The 12,011-nt window shown below is 55.7% G+C and overlaps 1 protein-coding gene across 7 annotated transcripts in view; it reads left to right on the plus strand.

Annotated features, from left to right (window-relative positions):
- Positions 1-12,011, plus strand: part of COL27A1 (collagen type XXVII alpha 1 chain) — a 141,158-nt gene that overhangs the window by 83,021 nt on the left and 46,126 nt on the right. For all 7 annotated transcript variants that reach the window (XM_053908216.1, XM_053908214.1, XM_053908215.1 and 4 more), the window contains 4 exons: positions 4,501-4,554; positions 6,396-6,449; positions 6,694-6,747; positions 10,869-10,922. In XM_053908216.1, coding sequence (XP_053764191.1) covers positions 4,501-4,554; positions 6,396-6,449; positions 6,694-6,747; positions 10,869-10,922 — 216 coding nt within the window. The remainder of the gene's footprint in view (positions 1-4,500; positions 4,555-6,395; positions 6,450-6,693; positions 6,748-10,868; positions 10,923-12,011) is intronic.

The following is a 12,011-nucleotide window of genomic DNA, read 5'->3' on the forward strand; positions in this document are numbered from 1 at the left end:
TGACTCTCTTTATCGAAAACTCACTCTGTGCCAAGCCCTTTGGTGAATGCTCCACATGCACCTGCCTTTCGTCCCCCTGCCTAGCTCCTGGGATCAGTTAGCTAGTCTCCCCTTTCCACTGATATGGCCACTGACTTTCCATGGGGGTGAAGTCACCAAACAAGAAAGAAAGCCGTGAATCACAGTCCCATGGCCTAGCTCTGTGGATGTTTTTGGAGCGTTGGCCCCAAAGGGGTTACATGAGTTTGCTCCCAGAACGTTAAAACTGGAAGAGCCTCCACTAATCGCCCGCCGTGCCCCATTTACAGATGGGGAAGCTGACAACCAGAACCAGAACCACCTGCCAGGGGCTCTTGGCCCAGGCAACCCTCACTTAGAAGGAAAGTGAAATTCAAGCCAGGGGCTCTGGGAGGCGGGGAAGTCAGGCGAAGTTCTGAAGAGGAGAGGGGGCCGCGAGTTGTCGTTAAAAAGGAGGTTTGAGAATCACGACCTTCATTATTGAGGCCCAGGGTCCTCGGTGCTACAGAGAAGCAGCTGTGAGTTCTGGGAGAAGAGACCGCAGAACCCCTCCTCTGTAGCCCGACACAGCCTGAAAGCCTAACCTCTGGGCTTGGACGGCAGGTTGAAAGGTAGCGATCTCCTCCACTGCCTTAAAGAAGCACCTCACCCCCTCAACTCTGCAAGGCACCGGTTCAGGCCAGAAGAAAGAATGGCGTTGGGGACCCTGAAGAATCTCTCTGCTGAGAAACGCCATCAATGGCGTGAGAGTCGTGCACGACGGGTTTCCTCACCAGGCCTGCAACATCTGTTGGGGGGAAGAAAGGAATTAAAGCAGGGGGTGGACTGGATTTTTGAAACCTTTCCAGTGTCATTCGAGCGCATTCTGTGGGAAGCCCGGGAGTTTGGAAGGGCTGTCACGGCCTGGATATATTTCCTGATTGGAAAAAAAAGGCGATGCGATCAGCAAATTTAATTTCATAGTTATGCTGATGGTAAGGGCCCTCGGGAAATAGATACTCAGAATCCTAGGATGTCGGAACACGGAGGGTCCTTGCACAGCACTCTGTCCTGGGGTCCTAACCTTTTTTGTGCCTTGGGCCCTTTGGCAGGCTGGTGAGGCCCATGGACCCCTTGTCAAGAATTAGAGTTTTTAAATGCACAAAAATGCAAAATGGAGGATTGCAAAGGCAATCGATTATATTGAAATGCGATTTATGAAGGTAAGTTAAGTGCCATCTACTCACAGCCATCCTTCTTTATGAACGCGTTGAATAATGAGATCCAACAGCATGTCTAACAGCAAAACCTCAATTTTGAACAGTGACAAGCCTTAGTGACACATTTTGAAATCTCTGCGACGGTGACTGCACTGTGACATGTAAATATCTGTGACAGTTACAGGTATCGTGGGTTTGTCGGCTATACTCAGATTTGAGGGAGATGCTCAATTTCAGCTAGAGATCGGTGAAAATAAAAGTTGCAATTTTTTTTCCTAGTCAAGCTCGGGGACGCCCTGAATTCCATCCACAGAGCCTTCCAGGAACCCCGGTTTAGCCCACGTTGGCCATCTGATTAACAAAGAAGACTAAGCAAAGAAGTAGTGAAAGCTGGGGCCAGGCGGAGAGGACGTCTGGCCTGGGGCAGCGGCACGAAGGTCCCCGTGGATGGCGCAGTCTCTCGCTAGCCGCCTGGCTCTCTGGGACCAGAGCAAGAGAGAGGGGCCTGTCTGAATTGTGAGACAGAGCTGGAGCCCTGTGGTGGGGGTGCCACGCCAGCTGTGCCCTTGGCCCCTCCCCCTTGTGGAAAGGGGCAGGTATCTCCTGTTCACGGCAGAAGCAGAGGGTCCCCGTGAAGGGTTATAAGGTCCTCCTTAGGATCACAGTATCGGCCACACTGATTGGGCTCCTGCACCAGGCTCCGTACCAAACACCGTCGCCCCCACTGCCTGCGATTCCCTCCCCAACCCGAGGGCGGTAGATGTTAGTCTCCCCATTTCACGGATGAGGAAACTAAGGCTCTGAGAAGCGAGGCAGCCTGACAAGATCTCCCCCGGGCAGTAGCACAAGTGTCAGAGCCAAGGTTGACACTCGGGGCCGCTGGGTTCCCAGGATCCGCCTTGGAGGGACTGGAAAAACTTTAGACCTCCTGACCCCTTGCTGTTCTGTAACAGCTACTAAGAGTGTAGATGGCTCGCCAGCAAGCCCTGTCCTAGGTGCTGGGGACACAAAGATGATCACAGGCATGGGCCTTCTCTTTAAGAAGCTCTCTCTGTCGGGGGAGAAGCCAGGCATGTAAACACTCCCTCCCTGAGATGTCTGTTCCAGTAGAGAACCCACAGCTGTCCTGTTCCCGGTTGCACGTCCCAGTGCCTAGCGAGGGAAAGGAAGGAGGGAGGGAGAAAAACTCCCATAAGCAGACAACAGCCCTTTTATCTGTAGACAGTGTGAGGACCAGGGCAGGCTCCTTCCCCAAATCGGGGACTCAGATCCTGCCCGTGCAGTGCCCGCTGTGGGTGACCGTCCACCCCTATGTCCTCACGCCAGCTGGAGAGGAGCCCGCGGTGCCCACAGCGGTCAAAGCTGCTTCTCCACCCTGCCCCCCTCCACCAGGTGGAAGCCCTGGGCCCCTAGGGCTGGTTTCCTGGCCAGCTTCATCTCAACCCACAGACTGGGCCTGCCAGGATCTTCTGGGACACTGCCCCATGGGTGTCCTGGGGGCCGGAATGGGGAAGTGGGGCACTTGCTGTATGGCCCTTATTCATTAGGATCCTGTTTGGCTTCTTGTTTGAGGTTTATGACCCGCGTGCCTTCCAGGACCCAACAACTCATAAATTTAAAGTAGCTATGAAATTTCTGTTTCTCTGGGCCAGTCGGGCAGGGGCCTCTTAACAGAGCCGTTTTTATTCCCTTCTCTCGGCATCCTCTAAATGTCTGAGTGCTCCCTTGTGGGGCGCGCGGGCCTCCGTCTTAACCCTGTGCCCTTTTAAAATAAATTAGAACAGGACGGGAGGGAACTAAGGTTTATGGAGTGCCTACATGTGCCGTGCATTATCTCCAATACTCAGAACAACCCCGGGGAGACCGGGAAAGACCTTTTCCTAAAGCGCCCCCCTCTGCAGGTGATGAGGCTCTGAGAGGCTCTGTGACTTACCCAGGGTCCACGGACCTAAAGACTGGGTGACAATGACAGGAGAAGTGTCAGGTGTAGGGCCTGGCACTCTGTAAGTGCCGCCTGTTGTTAGTAATATTGCCATCACCTTGAAAATAGTCTGATTTTTTTTTTTAAAGTTAAGTCATTGCAAAAGTCAAATACTTGGTTACTGTCTGTGACTTATTAGCCATGACCTCATACCTCAGCCCAGAAGGGTCTCTGAGCCCAGAGGACCAGGACCTCCGTTGTGCAGCAATGGTGCTGGGGTACGGGGTGGGGGGTGGGGGCGCTGTGCCTTGCTCATGGCCACACGCTTTGGAGGCCCTGGGGTGGAGGCACAGGTACAAGGGCCTTGGAGCCACACGGACCAGAGCTGAGTCCCAGGCTGCAGCCGCAAAACGTACATGGTGCGTGGCCAGACCTGAAAACGGTCTCTGAGACACAGCTCACCCTTTGGAACTGGGCACCATGTTTTCACTCTAGTTGATTGACAGGTTGGCCAGCTGATTCTCCCAGAAACTCTTGGCTGAAAACCGGAGTTCTTCCCAAGCCATTGTCCTACCTCTGAACTGCACAAGACCCCCTACCCCCTCCCCAACTCCGCTCAAATCTTCCTTAGCAGGGAAGAGTAGGGGGTCTGGACAAGGAAGTGTCTGCTTTCCTGGGTGGCTTCTCCAGGCTGTCCAGCTTCGCTGAGCGGTGCTTGTGTGTCTACTCAGGGCCAGCGAGGCCGGCAGCCACCTAGAAGAGCCTCTGGAACACAGAGGCAAGTTATCACCCAGTGGAGTTAAAAAAAGCAAAAGGAACCGCAGCGTGAGTGTGTGTGTGCCCTTCAGAAAGGAGAGGAAGCCTTTCACAAGACAGTATAAAGGCCTCTACTTCCTACGTTTCAATCAAGACTTTTGGCGGAGGTTGTGACACTGTTTCCATCCTGGCTAGCGGGTTTGTTTCTCTCTTTGAAACAGCCCCAGAGCCCGGAAAGATGGGGACAGATTTCCCAGCACCGCTTAAGGGCCATCCCTGCCCGCCCCCCCCCCCCCAAACGTGACCGCCTCCCAGCCTGCTTCTGGCACAGGAAGAATGTGTGGCGCTCCCAGGGATGCTGGCAGCGGCCCCACTGCTTGGCTCCCGAATCAGAACCATCTGGTGGAGTGAGGGAAGTCAGGACAGTGCCTGGAGAGAGGCAGCTCTCCTCGGTGCCAGCCCCACGCCTGCCTGCCGCATTACCAGGCACCGGGGAGGAGCTCCGAAGAGACGGGGAGATGTGGGCCAGCTGCCTCTGAAACTCAACACATGCTTGCATTCACGTTGCTGCCTCTTTTCTCTTGCTTTCGTGAATGTTTCTTCTAGGGACTGCTGGGATTCATTGGTCTGGTCGGGGAGCCGGGGATCATGGGAGAAAAGGTGAGTTGTGTTGGTGGGGGCAGCGGGGTAGAATATAGAAACAAATAGAACTTGTGGTTGAAATCTTAAAAATGATGAAGGGGCCAGTTGCCCTGAGGATTTCAGACTTGTTTCCCCTGTGGCTTCTCCTTGCTTCCCTAGCGTTCCACACCCTCAAAGAGCCATTGTCCCCTTTCCCAGCACCCCCTGGGGGCTCTGCCCTGCCCTCCCGCAGGAGCAGCTAATGCACTTGCTGTGGGCCTGCCCCGCCTGCTCACTGGCACAGCATAGGGGCGGGCGACAGAAGGGAGGTAAAGAGCCATCTTTTTTAAAAAGGGCACAGTTCCTTATGCTGCCTTGTTAGTCCCCCGGCAGCTCTGTTTTACAGACCAGACAACCGAGGCTCAGACGGGGGAGGGGGGTTTGGGGGGAGGCTGACTTAATCAAGGTCGCCCAGGTAGGAAGTGACAAAGCTGGGATGTGAACCAGGTTCAGTGCCCGGGGCCTCACGTTAGCTCCCAGCTCACAAGCACCCTGTGGTTTCCAGTTTCCCACCATGGGCCCTAGAGGGTACCTGCTTTCCTTTTATGGGTTTGTCTGATCCCCAAGCTGGCCTTGCGGGGTGCCCGTATTATTCCCACTGATTGGATAGAGAAACTGAGGTCCAGAGAGAGGAAGCCTCTGCCCTACCACAACCACCTTCTCCTCCTCCTCTGTTTTCTCTTCTTCTTCTTCTCTTCTTAATTGATCTTTTTATTTTGAAGTAATTATAGAGTCACAAGATGTTGCAAAAAGCAGTACAGAAGGCACCCTGTGCCCTCCCATGGTCACATCTTGCACGACCATAGTGCGATATCAAACCAACTCTGGCCTTCCCCTGTTGCTCAAATGTTCCATGTCCCTCCTCACCTACAAACCGTTGCCCGTGCCCCTCCCCCGGCCAGGTACACCCCTCCTACTCCCACCCCTCCACCCTCTCTGCCTAGATCATGGTCTGTTCTCCTTCAGCTCCCTCGGGTCAAGCAGGTCTTCCCGAGGGGAGCTTCAGGGGGCACCCCCGAGCCCAGGTGCCTCAGATCCCCTGCTGAAAGGCCTTAGCACCGAGACCTACGCCCCCACTGCACTGCCTCTGGTTTGCATCTGAGCTGGTGATTTGTGTCCGTCTCCCCACGACACTCAGGGTCTCACGGCCCATGAGCAAGGTCTGTCTGTGCTCCTCACCATTGCATCTTCTGGGGCTGGAGTGTCACGCCAGGCCCGTAGAAGACTTTCGGTAAATGTTTGCCGTGTGAGTAGATACAAAACACAGGGCCTCACAAAAACAGCCAGGATGCAAAGCCAGAGCCCCTTTCGCCAGCAGCCTCTGTCTCCTCCACCCACCATCTCTGCCCAGTCTGTCTGGATGGATCAGGAAGAAGAGAGTTGCATCTCAGATGCCCCAGCATCTCATCTCTGTCCGGGCGAGGGAATGGGGAGACTGAGAGCGCCTTCCCTTACCATCTCCACCTCAGCAGGCCCAGCCCAGGGGACGCCGTGCCCAACGAGGACCACATGACATGGGCCAGCATCACAGGGGACAGTGTCATTAGCTCATCCTTGCTCAGGATCACCCTTGCCCGAGGGAAGCCCTCTGTGTGGCATGCCACAGTGGATGCCGAGGCCTCCCAGGGCTTGCCGGGTTCCTGGCTTCTGCTGAGCGAAATCCCAGCGCCCCTTCGCCTGTCACCACCCTGGGTGATGCGACTCTAGACTTCAGACAAGTCCCTACCCCCTCCTTTTTGGCCTCTGGAAGGCCTCTGCACCTGCTCCCCAGAGAGCCACCCCACAGCCATCACCTCCCTGAATTGCTGTCTCCATCACAGGGTGACCGGGGCATGATGGGACCCCCAGGCGCACCTGGCCCCAAGGGATCGATGGTAAGGAGCAAGTGTGCACGCCTTGCCCTCTCCTATCACTGTCGTGGTGACAGTTCTGCTCTCCTCTGCCTGCTTCCGCATACCTTAGGCATTCAGAAAGACCCACCCCTTCCCCTTCCAAGAGGCCACCCTCATGGCCCTGGGCTGGGGCTGGGGCTGGGGCTGGGGCTGGGCTGCCGGGGGCGGAAGGAGGAAGGGCCCCCTGCTTCAGCTGATTCCTTCTCTCCCATCTCTTTCTTGGCAGGGTCATCCTGGAACTCCCGGTGCAGTTGGGACCCCTGGAGAGCCCGGACCCCGGGTAAGCAAAGCCCTCACGTTCCCTGAGTTCAAACCCACTGCCGAGTAATGGTGAGGAGTCCAGACAAAACCAGAGTCGGACGAAACCCGGGTTTGAGTCCCAGCTCCATATTACCAGGGAAGATCATTAAACTTCTCAGAACCTAAATTTTGCTCATCTGAAACACAGAGAAAATAATCGTGGTCATGATAGTGTCATCACATGAGTTAAATGAAACCGGGCAGCTAATGTTCATTATGTAGTGATGTTCCTTGCACGGGGTATCTTGGTCATTAATGCCGTCATCGCTTTGTTCATTCACTCCAGAAATACCCTGTCACATGTGCCTGAAGCCGCTCCAGGAGCGGGGGACAGCAGCCATGAACAAGGCAGAAAACTGCTGCTGCCCATTAGGAGATTATATTCTGGCATTTGAGAGAGAGAACCCTATAAATAAGGGACACCTGCTATGGAGAAAGTAGGGGAGAAGATGAGAAATGCTGGGGACACATTGGATGAGGGTTAGAGCATGGAGGTGAGGACACGGGGAGCCTGGGCTTGTGATGATTGAGGGCCAGGGGTATTCCTGAGGACCCCGAGGCAGGGAGGAGTGGGAGAGGCAGGGTAGTCAGAGTAGGGGACCCCATCTGCTCTCCTGAAGGTGATGTTGGGGGTGGGGAGGGGTGGCTCTCATTCCGAGCCCTCAGAGTGTCTGTTCCCTCTGTCTCTGCTGACGGAGGCTGGAGGCTGGGAGGGGCTCTCACTTCAGCCAAGGCTCGGGCTCAGAGCTGGGAGCCCACTCTGGGGAGGTGGAAGGGTGGGCTCAGGCAGGTAGAAAGGGTATGGGGGATGACGGGGACCAGCGCAGGCAAGATCCTGGGACAGGGCCAGGGGACGATGAGTTCAGGCTGCCCAGGTCCCTCCAAAGGCCAGGCTGAGGGACTCCCTGGAGTCTGATGAGGGAGGAAATGGGAGCCTTTGATGGCCTGAATCCGAGGGAAGCATGCACACACCAGTTCTCTGTGCCAATTAGGGAGGCAAAGCCAGCTTGGTTCCCAGACTCTTCTGTGCACCTACTCTGTGCTGGGCCTTTGCTCAACCCTGAAGGTGCAGGACTGGTATGAAACACATCTGCTTCTAAGATCCTGTCTAGTGGGGGTGCCAAGTAGAAATAGCCTCCCGCTCATTAACAGACCTTTACTGAGCACCTACTGTGTGCCAGGTGGCAGGGGGGTGCTGAGGAGGGATATGGAGGCACTACCCCGGGAACGAGAAACCGGCACACAAATAACCATAATCCCAAGACTGAGGTGCCACGCAGCGGGTGGCTCTGTGTGCCCCCTACAATCCTTTTCGTGAGATGGAAAACTCATAGTGCAGAGGTGGGATGAGAGCCAGCACTCTGGGCTCCTGATGGCATATCTTATCTGGGCTCCTGATGGGGAAGAGGCAAAACCACTTCTGGCCTGGGGCTGGAGGGGCTGGTTGGTGGCTGAGGATCCCAACTTGCAGTCTGAGGGTCCTAGCCCACCCAGCCAGAAGGCTGCTGTCCCATCTCTCTCCCCAGTGTTCACGGGACCCAGGTACAAGGGTCCCCAGTGTTCACGGGACCCAGGTATGAGGGTCTAGCAGATGCTCCTAGAGACACAGTGACTGGGGACCATCAGTGTGGGAGGTGCCCAGGCTAGGGTCCATCAGCAAGTTAGAGCTCCTCTGCCCTTAGACCTCAGCCTCTCTGGGCCTCAGGCTCCCTATCTGTCCAGTGGGAGGAGGAGCCTGGAACAGAGTTGCTGAGGCAACATGGAAGGCCAGTGGGAGGTGGGAAAACAGGGGATGTCCCAGCCAGCGTACGGAGGGAAGGTGCTGGCCTCTGAATCCTCTACCTCCGTGGCTCCGCAGACCTCCTCCCCACTCTGTGTCCTCAGTGCTTCTAACTGTACTGGGGGGCGGGGGTGGCTCAGACTGAGTGAAATCAGTCACATGCTGCTTTCAGACCCCAAGGTTGCCATTGATTCGCCATTGCTGCATATGGGGCTGGGTCACCTGGATCTCTTGGGGTCCTTCCCGGCCAGCCAGCTGCCCTAGTGCTGTTGGGAAGCGGCATAGCACCGAGGTCCAGAAATCTGACTTCAGAATCAGACACATGTGAGTCAAATCCTGGCCACTTTCTAGCTGTGTGATTGTTGGCAATAGTCACATCTTCTCTGTGCCTCAGTTTCCCCATCCGTAAGCCAACATCGTACTACCTTCATGATGAGATTGTTATGAGGAATAAGTGGTAACAGTGCATGCTGTAATGCTCAGCAAATGATCTGCATATACTAAGTGCATGATGACTGGTAGTAATAAGAATTACTGACTATTTATTAGATACGGTGATTACCACGATTATTAGTAAGACTTACTGTTAAGGTGACATTGCTGATGATACCGTTCACATCTGATGAGTATTTCCCCACTTTTCCAATCACATTAATACCCATGTCCTCCTACGGCCCATCGAGGTCAGCCCAGATCAGGACCTTCATTATGTGGGGGACTGGGGACAGGTTCCAGAACCTCGAGTTACTGCCCCCGCCCCCCCCCGACCGAGAGAGCCGCTAGCTACCCTTTGCTGGGACTTTCCATGTCGTTTTGTCTTCCCAGCAACTCCGGGAGCTAGGGATTCTTATTATCCCCATTTATAGATGATGAAACAGGCCCAAAAGGTGGAAATCACTTGCCAAGGTCACAGGATTAGGAAGTGGCAGGGCTGGGATTTGAACCTGGCTCTCTGGTGGAGCAGTCTGCTCCTTTAAGTCCTCTATTCTACTGCCTCAGAGTCAAGACTTGGCTCCTGAAATTTCCCAGTGACGCATTGCATGCCTGCTGCGGTCCAAGATCCTGCTGTAAAATGGCTCGTCCTCACCCAATCTTCCCATCTCCTGCCATCCCGGAGTCAGATCTGCTTTCTTATTGGGCCAAGCCTGGGTCCTCACCCCGCTTGCTCTGCTGACAAGGGGCAAGTTGGGACCCAGCCCCTCACATCAGCCCTTCGGCAGCAGCTGATGGAGGGTCTGTACCCCTCAAGGCCGTGGGGAGGGACGAACGGGAACAGCAACTTTTTCCTGAGGCCCCAAATGGAGCTGGGCCTCTCCCTGGTATTTGCAGGGGGCTGAAGCTGCCTCTTCCTTGTAGAAGGAGCACGCCCCGTCTGAGGCTCGCTGCTGAGCTGGGAGGCTCGTGGAGGGGTCCGGCTGGCCTGCTGTGCGTGAAGGCGCTGCTTGGTGTGTGCAGCCCGGGCCGGAACCCGGGGGAGAAATGAGGCAATGAGGCAGCCTCCTCCTCCTCCTCCTTCCTGCTTCCTCCCCACCCTCTGTCCTCTCCTGTTGTTAGGTTGTTGGTGGGTCCTTCAGCAGGTCCCCACGTTCCTGTCATGGGTCTGCGCTGTGCCAGGTGCTGGAGAACAAAGGCAACCCTGTGTTTTCCTTCCCTCCCTCCCTGTCTCTCCCTTGTGTCTCTTGTCATTCCTGCATCAAACCAGATAACCGGGCGGCTTCCCTGGGCCAGGCTCTGTTCCCTTCTCCCTGCCTCCCCCTCCCTCACCCCAGGGCTACGGTCTGGTTCTTCCCCCATCCTTACCCCAGGGCTCTTTCTGCCCTGGTCAAAGCTTGCAGCTGATAGTCGGGGTCAGGGCGGGGGACAGATCACGGGGCTGCCATAGTCTCCTTGCTGATGGAGAGACAAAAGGGGGAATGGGCATTTGAGGAGAACCTTGGTCAGGCATGGCATGGTAGCTTCTGGTTGTCGATTTTGAGATACAGGAGAAAATGGCTCATCCATCCAGGGAGGCTTCTTCTTACTCCTGGACTCCCAGGAAAGGTTAAGCACCCCCCTCCCCCCCACCCCACCGCATCAAGCCTAGGGCATTGACTCATGCTCAGGGTTACGGCTTGGCTTGTGGGCCACTTCTCCCAGTGGGACAGCTTTTCCCACTGGGCTGCGTCCTTCTGTGCAGAGGCACTGGGCCTGCCCAGGGGCCGCTCCCAAGCACTGCCTGTCTGAAGGCTGCGGCCAGGCTTCACCCCTATGCTCCTAGCCTTCCCTCTTGCCCCCTTGCTACCGGAAAGGGGGCTTCTCCAAACTCTTTCTCCTCCCCACAGGGTCCTCCAGGATCTCGAGGTCAACCAGGCATGAGGGGAGCAAAGGGACGCCGGGTAAGCAGGGCCCAGTCCCCGGGGGGCTGATGCTGGCAGGGGCCACCTGACAGAGAGGCTCCCTCCTGGTCCTTGCCCCCTGCCCAGCCCTGAGATTGGTGGTTTCCAGGCATCACACGGGGTTCCAGGCTCATCCTGGGCCTGAGTGTTGGCCTGGGACCCCCTTTCCAGCCATCTCTTCCAGCCCATTTCTGAGCTCCAGGCCTCACCATCCAGTGGGTACAGACCAGCTCTGTGGTACCTGTGTTTGTCCATCCATTCATTTAGTTGGTCATTCAACCGCCATTTATTTAGCACCGACTCTGTGCTGGCCACTGTTGAAGGCTCTGTAGACACTACAAAGAATGGGACAGGCATGACCCCTGCCTGCTCTCGTGTGGCTCAATCCAGTAGGTCAAAGAGATTGTATAGGGTCATTGGCACATAGCGTAGGGTCATTGGCACATTGATGGTGATGATGCACAGGCAGCTTGGGAGCCTGGAAAGGGTTTCAGAGAAGGCTTCGGGAGAGGAAGACAGCTGAGCTGATGCCAGGTTCTGGGCAACGGACTGCCCTAAGGTGAGAGAAGGTGTGGCATGCTTCGGGGTCTCCAGTGGTTCAGCAGAGGGGCAGGCGAGAGGGATGAGGCGAAGAATTAGCAGGTGCCAAGCCTGCGAACAGCACAACGAAGCCTGTGGGCTGCTTTCCAAGGGCAGTGGGGAGCCACAGGGGATTTTAAGCAAGGGCTGGCCTGAGCACAGTGGCCCGAGGTAAAGTACTTACTGTGTGTCAGGTACTGTCTGTCACATGTTTCACTCATTTAGTCTTCAACACTACTCTATAAAGAAGGTGCTATTCTTATTTCTGTTTTATAGATGAGGAAACTGAGGCACAGAGGGGTTAAGTCGCTCGTCTCAGGTTGCACAGTTAGAAAGTGGCAGAGCTGGGATGGGGACCCAGGGAACCTGGCTCTTTGGCATACTGAACGTAGTCTCATTTTCAGTCATGCAGGGAGGGCTGATGCAGTGGTTTTCTGCCCCCAACTGGTGTCCGGGTGCTGGGCCAGGCAGCCTTGTAGGAGGGAAACGCCAAGGCACAGGTAGAGCCGG

The sequence above is a fragment of the Panthera pardus genome, unplaced genomic scaffold (genome assembly GCF_024362965.1).
Source record: "Panthera pardus isolate Hobbes unplaced genomic scaffold, ASM2436296v1 HiC_scaffold_20, whole genome shotgun sequence".
NCBI classification, from domain to species: Eukaryota; Metazoa; Chordata; class Mammalia; order Carnivora; family Felidae; genus Panthera; species Panthera pardus.